This window comes from Pipra filicauda, unplaced genomic scaffold, assembly GCF_003945595.2.
Source record: "Pipra filicauda isolate LSUMZ 115617 unplaced genomic scaffold, ASM394559v2 scaffold420_size638996_pilon, whole genome shotgun sequence".
NCBI classification, from domain to species: Eukaryota; Metazoa; Chordata; class Aves; order Passeriformes; family Pipridae; genus Pipra; species Pipra filicauda.
In genome coordinates, this window is record NW_024104555.1 from 397,518 (window position 1) to 423,979 (window position 26,462).

A 26,462-nucleotide genomic window follows, 5' to 3' on the forward strand; every position below is an offset into this window, starting at 1 on the left:
TAAGTAGATCATGTAGATACACATTGCAGACAAGAAAGTACTTTCCCCTCTCCACCCAATTTAAGGTCATTCCTTTCCTGCCAGGCCAGCTAGAATAAAACTAATACAAAAAGCAAAGCATTTATAAAAACGGCAGTTTAACGTGTAGTGGTAAGGTGACAAAAGAAACAAACCATTAACAGTGTGTTATACAGAAATGTACACCATTTATTTTAAACATCTGATTGGAAGATGTGAGCAAATTCTTAAAGAAGGTGTTCTCTTATTAAATATTCATATTGATGATATTCTTTATCTTTTTTACACAAGTGACTAGGCAAATCCAATTCTAAAGCTGTGGAAAACAGGCTAAAAAAATGCAATAAAATTATGCTGTGATGTCTAAACCCAATATAATTGGGCAAAGTCAGATCTTCAAGTCACTTTACGAGAGCTTTGAATCCAGCTGAAGATCTTTTTCCTGACCAACAGTCAGGGAAACAATTCACAGAATTAGCAAATAACTTCCAACACTTAAGGAAAAAAAGTTGATTTCTTCCCAAACCGACTCACCAGTACTTGTGCCATCTAGTGGCCCCTTTCTTTAGGCAAGTGCCTTTAGTTAAGGCTGCTTCTTTATTATTTATGGTGCCATTATTTTACAATTTCAAAAGGTTAGAATGTGCAATGCAGAACACTGCTGCTGACTGAGAGTATCATGGAAGAGAAATTCAGCCTCTTCTCCAGATACCAACTATCAACACGAAGCACTTGTATCAAAAAGGGACATGACAAAAATATATTTTCCCTTTCTCCAAAAAGGCCTCGTATCCCCTTCAATTAAACCTCTCACTAGTGTGTAGAGCAAAGTAACTATATTTACATTAAAAAATTAATCCTTTAGAGTAAAATGGCCCTCCTCATTCTCAATTATTTGGGTCTGAAATATTTTTCTGTATGTTTTATCAGAAAAACAGAACTATAACTTCAGTTTGGGTTCTTTTGCCTCCAAAGCCTTGGTTGCTACTTCAACTCTTTCTTTTAACAAGCTAGCTTCTTCAGCACTCTTTTGGGCCTGTGCATGTTTCAGTAAGAAGTGGGTAAGGAAGAGTTTCAAGCCTTCCCGTAGCATTCCCAGTTTGGGGTTGTCTGATACCCTGTAAAGATACGGATAAAAAATATTATTTACTCTTCTGCCATTTCAGAAGTTTCTTAATTTTCTTCATCTTCTTCAAATAGAGACATAGAAAAACCCCAACCTATAAAAGGAGCTTTATTGAAGAGGCTTTCAAATTACCAAGTCTGGTTTGACAAACAGCCCAAACACTCAACATACAACTGGCCCTCAACAATAAAATAGAATACTGCAGCCTCAGACTTGCTTTATGTAAACAATTACATTACAGCAAAAAATGAGGCAAACACTGTGTTCAAACTTCCTTGTGTTAAAAGATCACCACCTAATTTCTTCTCGCTTCATGTGACATTGCAAGTCTTATCCACTCAAGTCCTCAGCATCTTCAAGGATGGAGATTTCCCAGCCTCTTCAGGCCACCCAGTCTCATATCAAAAATAAGATTTTTCAGACAGTGTTGATGAAAACCCCATAAAGAAATCCCCCAAACCTCTCCCTCATTAGTACTACTTTATTTTTCCTTCTTAACATAGCTCCTAGCAATGACTGCTGGCAGAGTGAATCCCATTGCACACAGATGGTAGAACAGCAATAAGGGAAACAGGTAATTACAGAGCTCTGCTCATGAAAATCCTTTCACCAACATGATACATTGAATATTTGAAAGCTTTAGTTTGTGTAACACTCGTTATGCTGCATCTCTGTCAGAGCCTGTGCCAACACACAAGTGATACACTTCCTGCAGTCATCCAGGAGAGCTGACTTTTAAGGGATGGCTGATGTGTGGAAAAGGCATCGTGTAATTCCAAACAAAATAAGCAAACTTCTTATCTTCCTAATTACTCCCCAACAAGGGTTCCCTGGAGATCTCTCTGATCACTTACCTCATAAAAATGTCAGTCAGTTCTTCAGCATCTGCTTTGATTAACAGTGTGCTTAATACTTGTCGCAAGAAACGGACTTTGGGTTTGTCTAGTTCACTAAATTCAATTACCTGGTAGGCAGAGGGAGAGAATTAGATTAATTCAAGTATTTCAAACAGCTGTCTTCTCTTCTAAATGAACAGCAAATGAACAGCTCTTAGCACACCAACTGGCCTCTGCATATACTGAGTCTTGACTTTGGCACAGAAGAATTAGCTGAGAATGCTGCCTCCAAAAGCCAATCAATAAGGAAAGCAGAGAATCTTCTAAGGAATAGAAGTCTACTAGTACCAGAACACCAGATGTAATCTATCAACTAGGTAAATACTTCATAAGTACCTAGGACAATCCATTTAATTGCCTGTTTAATTTCAACTATTCTTATAATAAGATTCTATGGACTTCCCATTCTGAAATCCAGATGCTCAGTAGATTTCCTTTCTTGTCTAATAAAAATCAACATCAGCTAAAAATCATAGCACAAAATCCACTGCTAAAGCCTGTTAATGAAGGAGTCTCAGTTCCAACTCTGGATACTCTAAAGAAAATAATCTTAAAACTGTAGATTTGCTGTATGCCCGGGTCACCACAGGTTCTCCTTTCCCCAAATGACAGCACTACTGTAATCAAATGGAATAATTTGCTAAGCTTAGAACAAATTTTGTCTTAGCATAATCAGCTAAAGTACCATCTAGGTAAGAGAGAAAACACACCTTCCACAGAACTAGAAAAAGAAAGGAAAACAAAGAAAGATTTGGAAAGAGACACACCAACCTTGAGAACTGAAAGTGGCAGTGACTTTGTCCTTATTAAGTGAGCCAACAGTGAAACCAAGTTGGAGATGGCAGCAGCTGACAGGTTTTCTAAGTCTCTGATTTTGTCCCAAATACTGAACTGAAATGTCACCTAGGGGTCAAAGGTAAAAAAAGTAATCCTACAAATCAAGCAGCTGTTTAAATGAGTAACAACATAACAAACCTATTGACCTTCTATTCTTTACGAGCCCTCTGTTAATTAACAGAAATGCTTGATCAGACTGTTCCAATTCTTTTAAAATGCATGAAACAGAAGAAAGCAAACCTTCTCCAGTAGTCATTTTATTTCCTACTCATATCTGACCACAAGTATGCCTTCCTGAATGCACAGCTATACCAGCAGAATTTTTCCCTGGGATCAAGATCCTAACAGGCATGCATCCATCCTCAGGTATTTAATAATTGTTTTCCTAACCACAGTCATGACACTAAACCAAAGAAGGAACAGGTTTTTCTTTACCTGAAATCGTCTTTCATATCCACAAAACTTGTTAGCCAAAAATGCATAGAAGGGGTTAAATGTCTTCTCCTGTAAGCAGCAGTACAGGACAACATGAACTATTTCTCTCTCCTGCTGATCTTTCAGTCCAAGCCTAAAATTTAGCAAGAGGATGAGAATCATTTAGTAAGGAAAAAATTACTGATGCAAGTAAGAGCTACAGTCGACATCTGAGAGTAATACTTTAAAAAACCCTCCAAACATCACATTAAATTTTACTTGTTATAAAGTTCTTATGAAGCCTTTAAAGTACTGAATGGACTCAAAAATTTAGGACTGTGAGCTAAACCAATATCCTGGTATGGCAATGTGGAAATGCTACAATATTATGGGTGTTAAAGGAGTGGCTGCAAGAGCAAGACCTCAACAGACAGAAGTGGAATGATGCAAGTGTAATCACTCCCTGTTGAAAGGAAAGGTAGCCCCCTCCATGTTTGTAGCTCTCCACAAACTAAAATAGAGGAGAGGGCACAGTTACTATGATTGTACCTTTGAGCACAGCAGTAGGACTGCAGCAAATGCTGCTGCACAGATACCACTACAAAGGTTAAACAGTGGAACAAGAACTGTAGGGCCCTGTTGCTGTTATCTCACACTTGTACCTATGGCCATGGGAGGAAAAACAGCCTTTGGATTCACTGTAAGCCTATCTGGAGAAACACGTCCAGGGTGCTTCACTTCCGTGGTACTTAGTAGGGATAAGAAAATATTCTAAGGTGTTTTTCCTACTTCGTTGGTGATATGAATTTTTTTAATCTGTATGTCCACTCCATCATACTTGAAATCCATTTTTGTTTGATAGCAGCCTAAGAGGATGCAGTCAGTGATTTCAAAGCACCTTAGAAAAAAGCCTGAAGAAAACAGTATCTATGACTACTTATGCTGGCTGCCTCTGTATGAAGGCCAAGCACTGAACAGCCTTCCAGTCTAAAGGAGGGCTGAGACACTTTGGCAGGGAATGGTAACTAACTGGCAATGCACCTGGTCTGTGAATAACATGATTTAACTTCTAGGGCTGCCAAATGCTTGGCAGCATTAAAACCAATTAAAATGAAAAATGCTTTGTATTATAATCTGAAAAATTTCAAACAAAATTCTTCTCATTGCTTCAAGCTCAAGTTTCACATGGCATTAGTACAACTCAAGCATACTTTCTAACCAGGTTTGACTCCACTGGAACTTGCCTGCAGAGTAGTTTGTCATTGCTTGATTCTACTACCTCTCGTTTGTATACACCCCCAGACATCTGCATTGCATTTGATCACAGACACACCAGATTAACAGAGAAAAATACTGCTGGTTAAGCCAAAACTCCACAGAATTTAAGGTTTTACAATAGGAAAATCTGTGATGATTTCTAGGCTGATTGCTAATGAGCAGTGAAAACTTAGAAGTCTGCTTCTCCAAAAGAGACCATCACTGTGAGTGCTGTGTCTGTGATATAACTCACCTGCTCCCTCATCAGCCAAGTTCTGTCTGATTTTAGTACAGAGCAACTAAAAGGGCTTTTTACAAATATACAGGTTTTCAGCCACTGGACATGCTTTTAATAGATGACTCGTGAAGTTACACTGTAATTACTAATTTGGTACACTCTCTTTTTCCTTCTTTATCATCACTTCTATCATAACTTGCTTATTTAGGAAATACTCATGTTGCCAGACAGTTGTAACCAAGTAACAACACTTGGATATTCAGTTTTGTTCTTACCTTCACGTTTTCATAGAACTAGCAGTATTGTATCTTTTCAGACCTAGCATTCCTAAGTATTTAAATTTGAAGAGTCTGGACTGTCTTTCACTGCTGAGCTTCACCATAAACCTGTACAAATTTCATAAACCCAATAATATCTGATAAAGAATGTGCAACCACCTCACCAGTTAAATCATTCATGAGTTACAGTATTCCCACGGACTCGTATGTGTTGATTGCTTTAAGAATTTCCCACCATTAAATGGGATAACTGCCTCTGATGTAGGTTATTTACTGCCAGCAGAAGCCTGCCTCTAAGTGGGTTAGTTGTCACCAGCTGAAGTCCAAGACTATCACTGCCTTCAGATCAAAATTAGACACTCTCAAACCCACCTTTTAAAAGTCAGCTCAAATTATTTCAGTAGATACAATCACTTTCGTAGATACTCGCTATCCTGAATTACACAGCCCACTACAACAGGATAAGTGAGCCTCTTAAAAAGTGTTAATATCTTCTGTGATGCAAAGTTTCTCACATTCCTTATCTCTACCAAACAACTTTTAAAACTGCCTTTCCATCAAACTGAAGCAGCATTCACTTCCTCTCCTGAGTGAAACTGTGGGTGTGAAGGAGGTGTGGCCTTTCAATCTCATGAAGAAGATCAAGTCGCTGGCTCTCTTCTTTGTCTCCAGTGATTTCCCAACCCTCCCTTTACATTGACTCCTCTGCAATCACAAGCTGAGCCACTTCAGGGAACTGTTCTGGCTTCAAACTAATTGCTTTCATTTGCAGTAAGGAGGAGAAGAACTAGCAAAACTACAGCAGCCCGGATTTTAAATAGTTTAAATTATCCTTTAGCCTCACCTCAACTCTGCCAGCAGACCTAGCAGAAGGTCAATCAACAAGAACAGTTAAAATACTTCTTTATATGCTCTTCCTCATGAGACTGACAAACATATGAATATAAATTCCCATACACTCTGAAACACATGTTCACATTGAAATTAATTCCTTCACTGACAGTTCTGTGTACTTTTCACTATACTCTGCCAGATGTGGGCAGATTAGGGAATTCCCCTCTCTGAGTTTGCTGCACAAAATCCTTACCAACACACACCAGGCAATTTGCAGAGTTTTTTTTCTGCCAAGCCTGTATGTATTCAGATTTGTGTACTAGTTTAAATAGTACAGATGAGAGTCAAACCCAATTTGCAAATTGAGCTACCAGGTCTTGGCAAGAGCTGCAGCAGCAGCAGCTAATTTCTTTTAATTGAACAGGCCGTATTAAGATATTGGAATGACTCCATCACAGTCTTAAATTCAAGCTGTGTTTTGCAGAAGTGGCATTTAATCAAATATTAGTTGACTTTATTACAAAGTCTGTTTTGGTTTGGTAAGCAAATTAAATAATTGCATGCCACCCTGGCAAAACAATTCCTTTGAATTACAAGGCTGTGACAGAAAAGTTCAGACCTGATCTCTCCCTTCCCACTTACTTAATATTCTTACAATTAATATTCTGACAAACACAAAGAATAGGTTAGTTTGAGGTTTTCCCTGATCACATCTTGTTCTAAAGAGCTGTTTGCCAAGTGGTAAGGAAACTGGTCTTAATGTAAAATGTGACCCTGGAGCAAAGCCAAAGCTAATAAATTCTGCAAGAGGGAAGTGGAGGTGCTAGAACACTACCAGGTCATGCAAGTATGGGCAGAGACCTACAAGATGGCTTAACAAGGTGGCAAGAAGTCAAGGAAGTGGCAGAAGTACAGAAACCATGGAAATCCAGCTACAAAACCAAGAGATGTTCTGCAGGGTCTTTTGGTCTGTCTCTGTAAGGGAACAAGCCTGCAACAGCCTTCCATCCACTGGACTGGGACACAGCTCCAATGCAAAAAGATACAGGCTCCTTATGCCAAAAGATGCCATAAATCACAGTTATAGCCGTGAGTGACAAGAACAGGGGCTACACCTTTCCTCTGACTGCCAGTCAGTTCTGCGTGCCCCCATTAGCCCTTATAACAGGGTTTTGGTCCCTTCTCCTACCTTTTCACCCTACGTGGATCCCCAGCTATTCACTTCTTTTAATTGTATTATCAATTAAATGCTCTTAATGCTATTTTTCCAACCCATTCAGTGCTATTTTTAGTTCTGGGTTGTCTTCTGTTCTAGTCTGTACTTACTTGAGCAGCTTTTCAAAGGCATCCATGAAGTCTTCACTTGTCATCAAGACACAAAAAATACTTCTCCTGATATCAGTGTTCATTCTCTGCTTCCGAGCAAGCTCCATTATCTTTGAACTCACCTGAAAATAAGGTTATATGCTATTATAGTTATGAATTATGCTTGATTTAAGAAAGCTACTTCTGTGCAGCCTTGAATAATACCACTAATGAAGCTCTCCAGTAAACTGTGAATCAGCAATCCAAAGGTCCTGAGCTTTTGTCCAGAGGCACGGGCATCATCAGGAGCTTTTTCAAATATGGAAATACATTTTAATCCATTTTAATTGTGCCAATCATTTTTTAAGACGTGCTTCTCTGATGTAAGTCACCATGACCATCTCACCACATTACTTTTAGAATCAGCTTGGATATATGCCACAGATAGACAACACTACTAGCAAATCCACTTCTAAATCAAGTCTCTTCTTTCACTTTTGCAATTCCACAGGATAAGAAACAGCAAGCTATACCAAAATATTTGTAGTAACAGCTTTTGTGAAGTGCATCAGTACATTTTAAAAAAACATAACAGCAGAATTTACAGTCTTACAAGTGTCCGTGAAAGTTTTTTTGGTGGGCTCTGAAATGAACTTATTCACCTGTAAGAAGAACCTTCAAAAGATCACAAACACTTAAGACTTGTAACTAGCACTGCCTGGATTTACCTTTCCTAAATGCAGTTTTTGCTGAACCTTGCTGTTTGTATCACTGATCATTGGTGCTCCACTCCAGGATGACCCCACGATCCACCACCGACCAACCTGATCGGCACTGAGCAGAGATTCCAGGGAGACGCGGAGCTGAGTGTCTCTTCCCGAACCACCGCTGCGAACCTTGAGTGACAAAACACAAACAAAAACCAACACAAAAGCTTTTATTTGAAACATTTTTTTTTTTAAAAAGAAAACAACAAATATTTTAATTACTTAAAATTACTTTTAAACAAATACTTTAAACAGGTAAGTTAATCTCCATAAAGGTCTTCCCACGTTTCCTGCCCAACCTTTGTTTCAGTCAGCAGCCTGAAAAGGATTTACAGGCTCCCCATATGCTGTAATTTTTGAAATTCAAAAAGTTGGCTAAATCTACATGTAGAAGCTCTTGATATTTTTTTAATTTTAAAAAGGAGATAATAAATGAAAAAGTAGCCATCTTCCAATCACAAAATTTGACTGGAATTCCAACAATGCTGATACCGATGATTTGCAGCATCTTACAATCTGGTCACAATTTTCCTTTTGAACACTTGGGATTAAATAAAACGACACTAGAAACTGCCTTAAGTGCTGCACAGTTCAAATAACAAAAATGTTAAACTCTGAACAAAATAAGAATTTTCAACAAAAGAGTCTAGAAGTGTATCAGGAAGACCGTGAAAATTTAAGAGAGGAAATTCTACAAACTAGGTTACCTAGCTTGTTTTTGTCTGGCCTATTATACTAATATGCACATCCAGCACTTATAAATTACTTTCATCCCTTTTATACTGGGTTGTTCTAGACAAACTGCCCTCTGTCACAAAAAAAAAAAACAACAAACAAACAAGAAGAAGGAACATCCAGCTTTTCTGAAGTGTTAGACTTCCAAAATAATTCTGGTGAAGCAGGGAGCAGGTGTGCGCATCCAAAACCAGAACTGGTCATATTGACTCGTTTCTTCTACACAATCATTAAACATCTAACAATCTTTTTCATATACCTTTTATAGGACTTTGAGGCAAAGTCTTTGGCTAAGTATTTATGTCCTTTCTCAAACTGTTCTGCTGAAGGCTGGACAAGGAGATAAAAGTTAATGATATAAGAAGTGATTTCTGTCCACCAGTTTCAGACTGTTAAATGAATTAAAATACTACAGTCCATCAAGCCAACATACAATACAGATAATTACTCCTGGTTTAAGGATAACTGGGCTACACATGCCAAGAAAGTTCTCACCAGTGTTCTTTGCAACTTGCGGAGTCTTTCGACTGGCTCAGGATCATAACCAGGGATCTTCCTCATGTCATTATTCCTTAGTGCCAACATAGTCTCCAGCATAAAACGAACCTATTGGGAAAAGAAATGTTTCTGTGGCTTATGTGCTGTGGGTTTATTAAATACAGTAGAGAGTGTACTTTGAAACTACAACTCTGTGAGAATAAGCAGCTCAGCTGGAAACAAAGGTTTTAGATTACATGACTACAAATGGATGTTTACTTTACCCCTATTATATTAATTTGTGTACAAGCTCCAACTCAAAGCTTAATCTGTCAAACACCACGTCTCAGTGACCATTTTTTGAAGTGTACAAAGCATCATCAAACAGAAGCCCTGTCCATTGCATAAGACATAAAACAGTCCTGTGTCACCATCACAAGCATTTTGGTGTCTGTGTCCTAAGTACTAACAGAGCAAGACAGAAAAGAAGAATGCAAATAAATGAATGCAACAACCAAACACTAATGGTAATTTAGAACATAAGTAGAACATAGCAGAAAATATTTTTCTAAATTAAGTAATGTATCCAGGTACTTATTAAACTCTATTGAGATGATAAAATCCTTAAAAACACACACATACCCTCGTCTGATCCTGGAATTTCTTCTCTGCTGTGCTTGCTTTCCTCTGGGCTTCGGTAATCAGTTCCTTCAAAGCCAAAGCATCATCTTTTCTTAAGGAAAAGCCCACGTTTTTCAGAAGAAACAAAATCAGCTCAATCTCTTTTTCAGTGAAAGTGCTAACAAGCTTTTTCAGAATATCAAAGATCAGCAGGCAGTGAACCACATGGAAGTTATAGAGATGAGCAATCAAGGCAAGCAGATTTTCACATTCTTTCCCTTCAGCATCACTTTTACAGAGTTCATCAAATTTCTTCACCACAGCTTCCAAAAAGTGAGCACCGACCTGGCAACAATTCCATTAAAGGGAGAAAAAAAACATCCAGCAGTTAACTGTAAGTAGATTTTACAGACATCTGTAAAACATTTATTTTTGGGTCACTGCCACTGTTAATTTTAAAGAAATACTGTTGCTCCTTTCAACTATTACGGATGTTCTAAATTTGCATGCACAAACATCTAAGTGGTGTGATGTTTTCAAAAAAGTTTGTTATTTACACCTCATATATGACATCCAGTTGTCTTTTAAAGCCTGCACAAGAAAAACACATACATCAGCATTTGTTTACATAATTTTCATGGACAGATATAAGCAATTTTCCAGCTGTCAGGCTAGCATGCTGCTACTGCTAGTCATTCATCCAGTAAAAGCTGTATATCAAAAGCCAAACCCATCACTGAGTTCAGCATTCCAGAACAAAATCCTTAACAGGGGGATAAAAAATAATATTGTGAAACAACCCCCAAAATAGCGAGTTTTCACAGCTTAGGCTGATTTTGAAGTGAGGATAATTCTTAGCCATTTGTCAATGATACAGTTTAGAAAAGAAATTTTGGAATCTCTGTATTTCTGAAGAGAGGGTTGATGCTCAAGACTGATATTAGAAAGCATACCACAACATTGCTGCTAAACAAGACTCTACCCATTATGATGGTGCTAAAATCTGCTGACTGTTCTTATGAAAACCAGGAGTCCCAGCAGCAGCACTGACTTGCATTACAAGTCTTGACTAGCTCAGGTTTTAACTATCCAATGACTGCACAAATGTATAAACACAGCTACTGGAATCTCAACTTCTGCATTGCTCAACCTAATCTTCAATCCAGCTGTACTATCACACTTTCATGTAATGCATATTCTACATTTATTTTACAGAAAAAAATAATAGGGTTTTATAGTAAACTGAAATACTTCAGTCTTGGATTCAAAGGTGCTGTGTAATCAAGCCAGTGGTACAGAACACAGTCTGGATATCATCTACCAATTTCTGACACCTATTAGTATATCTGTATCTAAACCTCACCACCAGGTATTTTGCAAAGTTTCAACTTCTGAGAAGATTTTGATTCTGTTCTTAATACAGCTTTGTAGTATTACATTATATTTCCAGTCAGAACTGCCATTCAAGCAGAAGGGTGACAAAATAAAAGTTTAGTATCAAGGCTGCACGGAGAAAGCTGCTGTAATTGCATCCATCTGATATTTAATATGGTTTCAGAGCCAGTATTCAGGCCTATATGACAAACCCAAGAACTTGCATCCATACACCTTTTGCATTGAGATGTAGGAAAAAAAAAAGTGTAATATGATGGGAACATGGTGCTAAAGCACCTCAGTTCCCTGACAGACATTTCATTGAAATTAGCTAAAATCTTTGACATCAGTAGCTTCAGCATTTCCCTAACAGTAAGCAAAAGAGATTTTTTCTCAATTATTCATCAGGTTTAAAAACACAGAAGAAAATTCCCCCCAAAACTACCATGCTTTTTGAAGTTTTTTATATTCCGGAGCATTATTATACCTACTTAATTCCACTGATGATTTGGGTTAGAAAAGAACTTATTTCCACCAGTGTGAAAGGGCTTCTGTAACTGTAACACTTTTCTTATCTGGATACACATAATTCAAAATCAATACCCTCAAATACCCAAGAGAATAGAAATGGATTAGTGTAATTAAAGGGGGGAGAATTTGAAGTTTAAAAATTTTTGGTTCCTGGATGCAGAAAGATTTTGATGAAAAAATGGTGGTTTTAAAGCTGACCAGTGGTAACTCATGGAGGAAATAAAACCAGATAAAGCAACAGACTTGGACCCTTTCACTTGTGGACACCTTGCAAATAAGTTACAATTATTGATGAAACTCAACTAAAGATGCTTTTTAGTGACACGCATTTAAAAATGACATGGCAATCAAAACAAAACATCAAGGAAAACACTCTACATTGTGTATTATTAAACAAAATTAGTCCCAGACACAAGAATTACCTCAATTCCTACATTGTGATGAAGAATGCTAACCAAAAGGACATGCTCCATCACCAACCTCGTGGGCATGGCAACCGCAGTGACACAGGCGTTCATGAGAATATCTGTCAGAGTGTCATTCATGTCCTTTCTGCTGTTGGCCATGTAGAGCTCTTCCATCTGTCCACTAATGGAGGACAAGTTTGGTTCACTCAACCTATGGAGAAACAAAATCCACTGTTCACTTTCTCTTCTCTTTACACAGTTCCACAATTTTGAGTTTACCCAGCAAACAATAATTTTTTTAGAGAAATTAGAGTGGCTTAAGAAAAGACTTAAGATTGAAAAAATGACTGGAAGGAGCCTTTTGTATTTTTCTGTGCTCACTAAACTAAAAAAGTAATATATTTAATTCTGGTGTAGCTTTTTAAAAAATATTTACATGTAAAAACACATTAGCAGCACTTATAAAGCACTGTTGATGTGCTTACTGTCACACCGAACAGATTTATTAAGAGAACAGACTGTGCTTAGCAGTTGTAACTGTAGCACATCACAGTCTTTGAAGAAACGAACTATGCAAATAATTCCTACTGTAACATACAAGGTGTATCAAATTTCGAATGACTGAACAAACTCTAGTCTGCATATTACAGATAACAGGTAAAATGCCATTACATTTCTTATTTAAAAAATATTCTAAAATTACAATGACTGTTCATTATTTTTTTCTGTTCTGAAGTACTTTAATTTAGGAAGTGTTGCTCCTTCTCAGTCATAGTGCTGGAGAAATTTAATAATTAAAAAAAAAAACAAAACAGAGGCTTTTTTGGGAAGGAGTTAAAGCTCACACTGAGGGTTTTTTGTAAGCGTATTCCAACTGACACTTAGTGAATTATACCTACTACTTGCAGGCAACTGCTGTGTGGAATTCTGCCCAATCTTAAATTTATTTTCTAGATTTTTCAATGTCTATAATGACTAACTTTGAAGAATTTATATCAACACAGATAATTATTCTTAACAATAGCAGACATGATTGCCAACTTAAAATCAGCTTGTGGAGAGAAAAGTCACATCCTTGTCACTTGGCTTTGACTGATGAGCACTGTCACACTGAACCAGAAAGATTAACAACTTTCCTTATTACATTACCTATTAATGAGGCCATTCACCATTTTCTTCAGTCTTCCCAATTCTTCTCTTTTCTTGTCATCTAGTGTCTCCTGAGCTCTCCTTACTTGAGGGGGAACATACTTTGTAGCACTGTGATTATGACTCTTACCAGGAAAAGAAGAAAACAAGATACCAGATGAAACCAGGATCTTAAATACTTGAACACCAACATACATTTCTATTTAAGATTAATACACCAACCTTAAAGATAAATCTTACTATCTAATAACCAATGCCAAAGGAACAAAATACAGAAAAGAAGTAGGCAAGAAGTTGCCCTTTACAACCAACTTGACAGCAGGAAAGCCCCTCTTCCCTATACATGAAATTTTCTTTACGTTACTGAAACCTGACATCCTATGTTTTACCCAGGTTTTACCAGTGACAGTTTAGGTTAGCACCATGAGGGCTGTGTGACCTCCTCTCCTCCACTCATGCTACAAGAACTAACACAGGCAGGACCTCTGGGATCATTTAGAAGTAACACTTCGGTGTGTGACAGATGCTAATTTTAACACAAGCTGTCTTTGCCCACAGTAGAAGCGCTTAAGGATATTCTCACACTCTAAAGCCAGAGTAGCTCCAGATCCCACGTGCCTTAGGTATTACCAGCCACCATCCTGATTTGGGGTGGTGTCTATCAGCTCTCCATGTCTATCAGCTGTCCCTAGGTCTTGGTAGACCTCTCAAGTCAACACTGCTGCTGGGCCAGGTGCGGTTTTGAACCAGGACAACACTTCACGTGGCCCGACTGGACAGCAAACACCTGTGCTTTACAGAGGCGATGTAACTCTGCTCTGTGTTCTGGTCGCCGCATGTCCTTTGAGCAGCAGGTTTGTGTTATCAGAGGCGAACATCCCACCTCTCCTACCTCATCCTCCTCTTCATCCTCCTCCTGCTCCAGGGGCTCGCTGGCCTCTGGCTCCTCGTCGTTCTCGGGGGATGAGGACGAGCTCTCGCTCTCCCACCGTCCTTCCTCGTCATCCCCCTCGGAGGGGTCTGAGGCGTCTTCCTGATCCTCATCATCATCCTTCACTTCCTCCTCATCATCCTCCTCCTCGTCGTCGTCCTCCGGCTCCGGCGGGCGCTCCCGCGGCCTTGGCTTGGTTTCCTGCTCCTTTCCCTCCTCCTCCTCGTCGTCGCTGCTCTCGCACAGCCTGCTGAGCCCAGCCCGGGTGCCCAGGGCTCCCAGCACGTATCCCAGCCCGTCCCGCAGGAAACTCTGCGGTACCCGCTCGGCCGCGGGCCCCTCCTGCTTCCTGCGCCGCTTCCCGAGCCCCAGCTGCCGCTCCAGCCGACGGATCTCCTTCTCCTCCTCCTCGTTGGCCTCCAGCAGGGCCCGTTTCCGCGCCGAGGCGGCGGCGGCGGCCGAGGGGGCCGAAAGGGCTGTCGATGTTGGTGCCGACACCGGACCCGGCCGCTGCTTCCCGGCGGCGGGCGAGGTCGGGGCTGCGGGGCGAGCGGCAGGAACCGGCTTGGCTGGAGCATGTTTAGCCGGAGCAGGCTTGACCGGAGCAGGCTTGGCCGGAGCGGGTTTAGAAGAGTACGGCTTGGCAGGAGCAGGCTTGTCCGGGTCGGTGGGAGCCTCCACCAGCTCCCCGCGTTGGAGCCGTCGCCGTCGGCTCCGCTTGAGCCTGCGCTTCTCCTTCCTGGCGTCCCGACGGCTCCTGCGGCTCTGCCTCTCTGAGTCCCTCAGCAGGGCCAGCGGCGGCTGGTCGCCGGCCGCCTGCACGAAGTCGTGCACCGCCTGCCGCAGCCGGTCCAGCTTGCCGCCGCGGCGGGCGCGGGCAGCCCCCGGCCGCCTCATCCCCTTCGCGCCGCCCGCCGCCACGCCGCGCCTGGGCGCCGCCATCTTGGGGCAGGGCCGCACCGCCTCTTCCGCCGCGCGGCCGCCATGGCGGGCACAGCGCCCCCTGTTGGGCGGCGCCTCAGGCCGCCCCAGCTCGGAAGGGGAGGGACCCTTGTGACCCCACGCCGGTAGAGATCCCCCCTTTTGTGCATACATATATTTAAGAATTCCAGAGTCAATTAAGTTGGAGAAGACTTTCGAGATCATCGAGTCCTACCTTTGACCGAACTAGACCGTGACGCTGAGTGCCACTTCCAGTCTTTTCTTAAACACCTCCAGGGACGTGACTCCACCACCTCCCTGGGCAGCCCGTTCCAATGTCTAATCACCCTTTCTGTGAAGAAATTCTTCCTAATGTCCAACCTAAACCTCTCCTGGCACAGCTTGAGACTATGTCCTCTCGTCCTGTCGCTGGTTGCCTGGGAGAAGAGACTGACTCCCACCTGGCCACAACCTGTCAGGCAGTTGTTGGAGAGCCATAAGGTCACCTCGAGCCTCCTTTTTTCCAGGCTAAACACCCCCAGCTCCCTCAGCTGCTCCTCATAGGACTTGTGCTCCAAACCCTTCCCCAGCTCCATTGCCCTTCTCTGGACATGCTCCAGAAAGAAAACATAAGGCTTGTCTATCTTCTTACACCAGGGACTGGAACAATTTGTCTCTCACAGCCCTGGCTGCGGTCACAAGGCCCCCACTGGGCATAAGGCTCTTGCTGATGCTGCTCAAGGTGCTGAGACACACCAGAATCCCGGCCTCTCCTCCACCTGCCCAGACCCACATTTTAAACCCTTCCAACCCTGCCAAGCTCAGGTGTCTCTTCCTGAGCGTGCCAGAGACAACGTCCACGGTCTCTGTGGAAGTGCTGGCTGCTCTTGGGACATTTCCATCCGCAGCAGGGTGCAGGACAAGTGTCCCTGCCACAGGGACGTATCCTCCCTGCTCTGCACAGCCAGTGACAACTTGTCTGTCGTCTATGTGATCAGCAGGAATTAAATGTTCCATGGTGGTTTGCTGCTGTCAGCAGGAAAACCTGCTGGTTGGTCTTATTTTTAGTCTCTTTGCTGTGCTCCGGGGCTATGCAGCCTGCTCGGTGCGTGCCGGTTCCAGTCATGTCTGGCAGATGCCCGGAGTTTCTTAAAACACCGAATTTCCCCCAGTTTCATCAAAAACTGGGCAGAGCAAAGAATTTCTCGGCTGAAAAAAGTGCCACCAGATGAGCTTAGACCTCAGCAGACACCAGAAAAACATAACTGAAAGCCAGCACATATGACCCAGTTTCAGAAAAAGGTTTGGTCTGGAATCTCCTGTGGGGACCAAATCCATAGGAAATCAGGCTTCATTTTGTTCGTTGTTGTTGCGCTCCTGACCTCTCTTGGACAATGAAGTACTGCATAGGACTTATATTTTACCTGAAAATTTAATATGGCTTTATTACTCTGAAGATTAGTTGTGTCTTTCTATGCATTTTTCCATATTCTCTGATTACATCATATGTCCTAGATGACCCATGCCTCAGAAATCTAGCTTTCTCAAGGGTGATGCATAATGAATCTTTCACCCTCAGTGACAAGATACGTTGCATTGATTTGTCAAGGCATTCCCTTTGCTACATTTTAAACTATATATTATGCTGTAATTTATTGCCGGGCCACTCTTTATTCATGCACAGATGGCTCCATGCATTTTGCATCTTATTTATAGATTTATTGATAACAGTAATCCAGCAGCATGCCAGAATGCAAGACAAATACAGCTGAATATAATTTGAGAAAATATTAGGTGCTTTTAAAACTTCGAGATTTGCATCTTCCTTCTGTCTCATTGTGTAATTTGTCATTCAGGGCACCAGAGCTTTCCAATAATGCGAAACTTCATGTATCTTCAAAGAGAGAAAGTGCCAATATTTACCTTCTTCAGTGCTTCATGTCACAAAGCAAAATATGAAAAACATGTATTTTGCTGAGCTCCATAATCCCCAATTTGAGTGAAAATGGGCATGCTACTTTTGCAAAAAAATACACAAGTAGAATTATTATTACCTGCTAATAAACCAATCCTGCGTTCAAATCTAATGATGCCATATCAAAACAAATACAACAAATATTTTAGAGACTATCTCAGAATATCGTGGTTTATTATTTTATATTTACCAATTTGGCTTCGAGTACCTGGTAAATACATTCTTCTTAGGATCTAAAATGTGAGTAAATTAGAAACTCCTGCCAATGACTCTTCCAAATTTCCTATGTTGTCTAAATATCAGAAAAGGGAGGAAACAGTTTCCATTTTACACATTTCACATTTAGGTCTCTGCATCATACGGGCATCACTTACCAAATAGGAATTCAGAATCGAGGGAACGTTTTGTATTGTTCCTTGTTTTGACAGTGATCCCACAGCAGAGAACAAGCCACAAGGGCAGGTTTCACATTTACAGTGAAATTGAGCATAATGGCACAATTCACTGGAAATGAGAGTTCGTATAGAATTGTTGCTTCCTGCTGAGATAATCTTTGTTAACAGATTTCCTTTCCTATTAAATTATATTCAGGGATTATTATTTCTCACCCCTCAGCAGAATGAGTGGAATACAATTGCTGTCTGCTATTGTCTCCTGGTCACCTCCCACATGCCATGAAAATGTGATTTAGTGACTACATAATGCACATAGGTAGCTTCTGGCTCTTTTGTAATTTGCAGCTATTGAGAATGTTCATCACCACAGGAAGTATCAAAGCAGCACCAGAAAGACTGAGCTCATAAAGGTTGTTCTTATCAATCGAGAAAATAGCCTGATTCATGTAAGAATATGGCTTTAAATCCAAAGCCTTTTTTGGCTCTGCAGACTAAAAATTTCATGCCAGAATGAATTTATTGCAGTCGGTGAGAGCCTCAGAACAGTGCAAGTTACTTGAAGACTCTGCTGTGAGTCTCTAGCACAGCACATACTTGAGGTACTGCTTCCCTCCATGTCATACTGTCACCACTGGGATCAGCAGAACTGAAATTTGGTCTGCTGGGAAAGATTGTCTGTGGAAGGATACTTTTCCTCTGGAAAAGATTTTCCGGAGTCTCAAGGCAGTACAAAGTTGTTGGCTCTCAGATGTGCTTCAGTCCTATTTCAGGAGATATTGGTAGCTGATGAAAGCGATTTCCTTAGTGTTTTGAAGATACATCCCTGTTGCTTAGAATCTTGGTGTTTTTTGTTTTGGGGTGGTTTGTTCCCCCCCCCCCCCCTCATGGTCTATGTGCTAAGCAATTTCTGAAATCTTGGTCTTTAAACAGATTAAGCGAGACATGATGAAAACCAACTACACAAAGAGTCTAGAAAAATGTCTGGGACTTTCTCCCACAGTTTCCACCGTCTTTGTACCTGATCTTGGGCTGCTCTTTTATCTTCTCTGTGCTGCTTTTGTAACAACAAAATGAGTTATCTTCCATAATTCTGAGACACAAATATATCCTCCTATATCTCCAGATTTGTCTGCTGAAAAGTTGCCACCCACAGCACCTACCCTTGAGGGGCTTATTACTACCTCTTTTCTGGGGCTGCCCCAACAGATTTGCTGACCAAAAACTGTTTTTTGAGGTTTTCATGTAATTGTTCTCTTTTAGTCCCCTAAATCAATGTCCCTTCAGTCCGTGCTCACTGGTGACACTCATTAAGAGAGATCTACGTTAGTTTAAAATAATTTAGGCTGTTTGATTGAGAAAAAATAGGAAGTAACCATATGAATATCTCAAAAGGGGATGTCTGTAGCTCCCCCCCTCCCCTCCAAAAAAAGAAGCAGCTGCAAGTGGAAACCTCAGATGGCAAAATTCGAGCAGGGAGAAGATGTGTTCACTGATTTTAATCATTAATATCTTTTAGTTCATTGGAAGGAAGGAGTGGGTACTAAAGGTTATTATTTAGATAAATGATCCAAAAGACAAGCATAAAAAAGACAGATATGCTGAGTGAAAGCAGAAACCCATTTCCCCAATCCATTAGCATTTTTAGTTTTAAACTATAAGGAGATTATCTAATACGTGACACAAGGATGACTGAAAAAATTCAATCTCATTACTTTATTGTTATTAAAAGGAAAAGGTAGGTTGCAACTAAAATGAGCTTTTAAATTAGTGTTTTGTGCACATCACAGTTTAAAAAAAACACAATTGTAAATCAAAATAGTACCATTGATCAAAGTCTCACATTACAGCACTTTGCATTTCCTGCATGAAATTTATATAATCAAAGCTTCTGTGCCAAGAAATGTCTCTGGGAGACTTAACTATGTGCTAAGCACTGACCTTATCTAAGGAACACTTGTATTTCCATTTATAAGGTAGTTTTCATCAAAAAAGCTGTAAACACATACCAAGGGACATTTCCTTTTCTCTCTGTTCCTTCTCCTTTGTTCTTAATTGCTTTGCTTTAATATACCAATTGTAATTCTGTTCCCTGAAGATTATTTGTTATTAGCTATTTCTTTGATTCTGACAAGGCAACTTTAGAAAAAGAATACTTGGAGATAGGAGTGACACTCCAGAGTAAATACCTGTGAATGGCTGAATTCAACAAATTTCCTAAAATAAACAGTTACTGTCACTTTGTTAAAATCACCTTTTACCTGGCCATTTGTCTGCAAAAGTGGAGACACTGGCAAGAGTAAGTGCTGTGCCACTGACACAGGAGCAGTTGCACCAGTAGTACAGTGCAGTGTTACTGTTCATCCCACTGCTGACACTGTCTTTTTTATACAGAATCTAAGGTGATTGCTCTCAGGGACAACTTCCAGCAGGTTTTTCAGTTCAGTGAGGTGCTCCTAGCTGTTAACAAGAGTCTTACTGCTTAAAAAAAAAACTTAAAAGTTTTTCCTGAAGGCTTTGTTAAACGTGCAAAAATATGATACGTGTCTGAGTCAAATAGAATGCAGTCTTTGTAGGTCTTTCCAGGATGACAGCAAGCTTTGGATCTGGTAACTTGTGCTGAAACTATGTGATCAATTTATACATATTGGTTGCCATTCTACATCTTAATCTCACTTCCTCTAATGCATTATGTTATTATGTATAATACAGTATTAATTTCATATACAGTTCCTGTTCAGGAGCTGTACTTACCTGACCACAAGCAGAGTGCAGCAGTGGAGTGTGCCTGCCCCATTCTAGTTACAGACCATTCTCTCAGAGTACTTTGAAAGAATCACACTGATTTAAGCCTGACAGACAAGATAGAGATCTTCCTTAGTTTGGGCACATCTACAGCAGAGCCAGTCACCTTGCTCTCTGTTTATAGTCAAATGGAGAGAAATAATGATTTATAAAGAAAAAAAACTCCTCTGGGGCTTCTGAATCAGGATGGTCAGTGCCTTAGACTCCATAACTCAATGGTTAAAAGGCAGCCTTGCATGACTGGCTTAGCTGCAGGCAATTGCCTTGCAGATACCTGGTTAGGTGACTCGTGTGCAAAGGACAAGGCAGCAAAACAAAACCACGCACACATGACCTTAAGTAACCCCATGTTTACACAACTTCTGCCCAGCACGTATCTGACACCAGATCCCACCCTAATCTACTCCTACGCCTGCTGACATCTCTTTTGAGTAATTGCCATCTTTCCAAACTGCAGTTTTGCAGCTACTTTAGGTCAACCTCAACCTGCCATGCATTTGTCCAGTAATGCATTTCCTCATCCTTCTTCATGTTGTCAGCAGGACTCTTGTCACAGTCCACTAAATCCAAGATTTTATCCGAATAAAGCTGAGAAGCTTTTTAATTGGACTGGGCTCATTTTTGATTCAGCTACAGAAAGAGGTAGCTAGTTGTGGGAAAGGGAAGAGAACTGCTCCTTCCAGGCTAAGATCACCCTAAATCAGTTATGAAACCACACCATTAGCAGATTACAGAAATTACTGTGTCAAGATAGCCTGCTGGAAAGACAATTATTTTCCATGCTGCTTTAAAGGAGAATTCATTATTCAACAACTACAGCTGATCCTTCTGTTGCCCAATGTGTAATCACTTGCACCTGTGCCCAGTATGAAATAGGTTTTGAAACACAGGTGAAAACAGGAACAATTACTAAAACCCTTTTAGTTTAATTGCATTGTTTGTAATGAAAGTTTGTCTTTTTTGCTCTCCTGAATAATTTTCTTAAAAAAGAAAAAAGCATGCTAACAAGTAAGTTGACATTAAGAACAAAGCTCTACACAACTGTATATGCGTGCCTAGGGAGTTGGCTGGTTCTGTACAGCTTGAATTTTCTTTTTCTCTGAAAATTTCTTCCTTGCTTGCTGGTGGCAAAGGTAAGGTGTCTATTTTTAGGACAACCCACATTTGTCTGGGTGCTTTTCCCGAGAGGCAGTGTTAAGCTTACTGCATCCTGTTCCTGTACATAATCATAGGAAAACACACACTTAAAATGAGGTACATGTTAGTATCATTTAGAATTTTATGATTACAGAAATCAATTGAAGAGACAGTTTTATTCTTCATCCTTTAATTGCAGTTGTAAATTCTTAACTGCAGGTGCCATATTTTCATTAAATGTTTAAGTAAATCCTCACAATGTGAGGCCCTGATTCCTAATGGGGGACACCTGCAGCACCATAATGAAAAGGAAACAACAACAAGAATAAACAACTGTGCCCTTGCTTCTAAGCCGTGTCAAGATGTTTTTTAAATTCCAAGCTCTTTAGTTAATCCTGAGTCCTGCGTGTGAGTGGTTCCACTTCTAAGACCTGTTACCTATGTGCAGATGTTACTGCCTTGGTGAGCTCTGCAGATGAAAGAGGAAGCTTGAAAGGAAGAGAAGCATACTGGTAATTTGACCATATATATATATATATACATACATATTTCTTTTCCTAGTAGAGAAGGTAATTAATGTATAGTAATACATGGCAATAGTGATGATGATACCAGTTTACAGATGAGCTGCCTATTTGCAGGACTCATTTCCTTCTCTGGCATTCACAGAAGTAAAACAGCACAGGCTATGTGATCCTAATGCTCCTTTTTTGGTAAATTGATCCTGGATTCTTTCCGTTTCAGTTTCAGTATTGAAAGAAACTTGATCTACACAGGACCAAAGACCAGATGTAACTGAGTTTCAGCCCTGCTGTAGTAACAGTCACCCATTATTTGAATTTTAAAGCTTCAATTTTTGTTATGCAAAATAATTATAAAGGTGGTGTGGCATTAACCTGAGCCACATTAGTGGTGGGAGAACTGTTTAGATGTTCTTGGTAAATGATGGTGAAGAGGAAGTTGTGCCAGGCAAGAAGTGTTACTAGAGATACATCTGAGCAGCAAAATTCAGATACTGAACCTAACCTGGGTGTCCCTAAAGATGAAAGAACACCAGGATTTGGGGTTCAATACAACACTGACTGTTTTTTAATTCACAGGAGCAAGCAGTTGGCCTGCTTTGTTAGAGATTTGGAACTTCACACTCTTCCATAAGTTTCACATGCCCGATTTCAATTGTTTTTTCCTATCAGCAGAAAGGTCATTCTCATTAGGAGACAAATAATGCAAATTGGATGCATTCAATTTGCATATTTGAATACGCAAATGACCACATGTCTCATTTTTCTTCCCAAAGACTGACCTCTGAGTCAAGCAAAATTTATTCTACTCTAAGCTGAAAGTGAACTTCTATACAATAAAGATGGCTGAGTGTCACAGGGCATCTGACATATTTTATCTAATTGTGATTCCAGATATTTGATGGCAGACAGAAAACCTGTGGCTGGATTTCACAAGAGTGAAAAATTAGAAGTCAGCCTAGATTCCAGTTTTTGTGTGAAAACAGAGGAGATTAAGTGAAATTATTAGACTTGTTCAAGGCCAACATCAAAAATAGTTTTAAAGACTTGTGTTTAAGATTGATGTTACCAGCAACCCCTTGATGAAGACTGGGAATGTAGCCATGGAACAATCCCAGCCTCCAGCAATAAGGAAGCAGATTCAAGGTCACTTACAAGCTGAGATGCTTTATATAGCACATTTCGATTCTTGCTTACATTCTGGACTGACCAGAGGTTCCTATAGTACCAAGGATTGTCCTTTTATTAGGTAATCACTATGAGTGATTATCAGATGAGGAAAACCTTGCCATCATTATCAGTGATGGACAATACACCATTATTCTGCAATAGAATTTAAAAATATCACCACACTTTATTCTTTAGTAACTAGGTGGAATAGGGGTGTGATCCAGTATTACTCTCCAGTTCCTTCAAAAATAATTATGTGCTAAAAATCGCAATACATCAAAAATTTAATTACACTAAAAGTGCTTACTAATGTTTTGTTATTACTCTGTTTAATCTTGGCATCTGCATGCCATCCATTAATTTACTTCAGTAAAAACTATAGGTCACATTGTGAAGTTCTTATTATATTTCTATGTAGTCAAAACTCCCATTTTTTTTTCCAGAGTGTAGCATAAGTGAAGACATTGATTTGGAGTACATGACTTTGTGCAAGCAATGACGCATCTAACAGGGGAAGATAACTAAGATAATGCTTTAGTTTATGTATATTTCAGATTTGTCTGTAATATTTTTTTCAGTTTATAACACTTTAATTTATTTGTTCTTGTATTTAATTCAAGCAGCCATTTAAATATTTCCTCCATTTTAAAATAAAGAGTTTGTTTGGGGCACAAACTGTAATGTTCCTTTTAAGAAAATAAAATATAAACTGCATAATAAAATGATAAGCCGAAGAGACACTCCAACTGTAATTAAGCTATATTTTTCTTTTGTTCATATACATACACACTCAAACTCATATGAAAGAATAATATAAGCTGCTGCTTCTTTGTAGAGGCAAAAATACTATTTTCAGAAAACTCAATGAACACTGATTTTGTAAAAAAAAAAAAAAGAAAGAGAGAAAAGGTAATACCCATACCTTGGTTGAAATTAATTCAGGATACAAATTAGTATATATTCTGTCTCTTGTAAAGAAATTCTACAGAGGACACTATGCAATGCTGTCTTCTGTACAAGCTTATTTTAGTACTATGTCAGGGTAACTATATTTTGGAGAACTTTAAATATAGATAAAAATAAGCACGCACACATAAAATAGATATATAAATACACAAACACATTATGGATAAGTATTCATATGATATATAAATTCATTTAATGATTTGAAAATATACACTTTAAAATCTATTGTATGAGTGAACCCCTAAACAAATTCTGCCAAAAAAGTGCAATAAACTTGTCCTGCTGACGTTGTGCATAAGCATTTCTTATTCCATATCACAGGGCAGGAAGAACTATCTGAAAATTATGGTCTATAGTCATTTCTTGACTCATGAATCCTTTAGGAGGATTGTCTGTGCACAGAGCAAAAGGACAATATAGTTTCTCACATTTTCTATTACTCTCACTACTACAAATGGCATTGGCCAAACAGAAGAACATATTTGTGATTGCTTTGTGTGTGTGATGTAGCTCACAAGCCTTTCCCTCTTGTAACAGTGGTGGCTGGAATAGCTCCCTCTGCTCAGTTACGTGTGGACACAGAAAGAACTGACTCAGAGAATTCATTCTGATTAAATTTTTTATTTTTGCCAGGTTATTTTCCCCAGGTCTGTCTGGCCATGCACTGCTGTGTCCGTGCTGCTGAGGGGTAGCTGGAACAAATGGAACAAGAACTAAGCTGGACCGGATCAGCACTACAGCCCGAGAGGTGCTTGCTTGAGTTCTTCTACAAATTGCTCAGATGAAATGCTCACTTGGGTTTTCCAGAGGCTCTCTGGAGATTATTAGCCTGCAGTAATACAAAAATCAATTAGATGTAGGGAACTTGGAGTTGCCCAGTGTCTGCTGCAGGATTACTTCACAAGTGCCAAACTATGTGATAAATTTCAGAAATTTAATAGACAAAACAGGTTTTGATTCAGGTATTCTGTAAGGTGCTTTAGGCCATAGAGAAGGAATCTGAGGCTTCCTTCAGAGCTGTTTGACAGGAAAGCTAATGTTCCCTCACACCTGGCATGACTCAAGGTATGACGAGAAAATATGAAGGCTAGAAGGATGTACCAGTAGATCCTGCTGTGGGGTGATGGAGCTGAATATGGGAGCCAGTGGTGGGGATGCAAGACAGAGGAAGGGAAGGTGTATGGCTGGCATTTCAGCCATCAAAGACTGTATTTCACTAGGGTGTTTTGCTGTGCAGTGAAGAGAACTTGGGAAGAGGATGAGGTCACTGCGGTGCTATCCCTGCCACTACCACAGGAAATCCAAATGTCTGCCATAGCCTATAGTGTTATTTAGGACAAGAGCAATTCTCAATAACGAGTTCCCTCACAGGTTTGCTAGCAGCCTGAATGCATTCCAAACTAAATGTGACTTTGGTAACAGGGCTGAGTAGGGAGAAGGCCTATCTGGGAAAGGTTGATTGTTTTCTTACTACACAATGAGACAGCAAATTGGTCTGAAATTATACCCTCATTATGCTAATTCTTTGCTCCATAGAAATGGAGCAAAGCATGCTGTGAGCTAGGATTTAAAGATGCTGATGTTATCAGGTCAGTGTATGCCCAGAGTAATGGCCCTTAGACACCCCCAGGGATGACAGGACACAGTGTGATGTAGGGAGATGAGCTGTCAGGCTGCAGAAACAATATTCAGTGCACACGTGGCTTCATAAATAGTCAAACTCTGTCATATGCTGTGCAGCACTACCGGTACTTCAAAGAAAACTACCTCCTGTGCAATACTTCAGCAGTGACTACAAACTGTAGAGTTATTTCCTATGGTTTGTTGTTTTTACTATTCAGGACGAAGTGACTCCTTTGTATCCATGTTATCTCTTGTGCCTTATAATGACTTTTAATCTACTCTTATGGTGTATGTTTAGTTATTGGCAAATTAACAACAATGCAAAAAATATTATTTCTGTAAAAGCAAATAAATTTTGAGGTATCAACACACAGGATGTAAAACAGTATGAATATATCCTATGAAGCATTGTTAACTTTTTACTATCTGTACAGTTTAAATAAGTGATTATTCACAGAATAAGATGATTTAGAAACAAAAAATCATCTGTCTCAAAGAGATGACATCTTTATAATCCTAGTGGTACTGAAAATAGAAAAACTAGATTCTGTTAGGTTATCAGTAACCAGTTTGTAGGGCATATGCTTCATAGAAGAATGAATGTAGGAATGGTGTACCTGCTTTCACATTGGAGAAATTCCTTCTCTCTGTGCTTCTCTAAAAACTCTACAGCCTTCTATCCTCCTATGTATGATGCAGAGCCAGGATACTGTGGTGAGCTAAGCTTACAATCAGTTCTGAACTCATGACATAATGG

At 39.9% G+C, this 26,462-nt stretch overlaps 1 protein-coding gene across 1 annotated transcript; it reads right to left on the reverse strand.

The window, feature by feature from the left end:
* Positions 1 to 184: 184 nt before the first annotated feature.
* Positions 185 to 15,341, reverse strand: NOM1 (nucleolar protein with MIF4G domain 1). The gene is made up of 11 exons (XM_027715498.1): positions 14,157 to 15,341; positions 13,265 to 13,389; positions 12,131 to 12,326; positions 9,825 to 10,148; positions 9,201 to 9,311; positions 7,932 to 8,099; positions 7,225 to 7,346; positions 3,313 to 3,445; positions 2,812 to 2,943; positions 1,999 to 2,108; positions 185 to 1,136 (listed from the first exon to the last, which is right to left on the reverse strand). Exons 1-11 carry the CDS (start codon positions 15,339 to 15,341, stop codon positions 959 to 961), a joined length of 2,784 nt encoding a protein of 927 aa, XP_027571299.1. The 3' UTR covers positions 185 to 958.
* Positions 15,342 to 26,462: the final 11,121 nt, after the last annotated feature.

Coding starts and splice junctions, on each gene's coding strand:
- NOM1 (XM_027715498.1), bottom strand. CDS start 15,341: ATGATCTCGAAAGTCTTCTCCAACTTAATTGACTCTGGAATTCTTAAA. Junction 12,327..13,264: donor GTGAATGGCCTCATTAATAG/GTAATGTAATAA, acceptor GTTTCTCCATAG/GTTGAGTGAACCAAACTTGT. Junction 2,109..2,811: donor TGCCACTTTCAGTTCTCAAG/GTTGGTGTGTCT, acceptor TCTGCCTACCAG/GTAATTGAATTTAGTGAACT.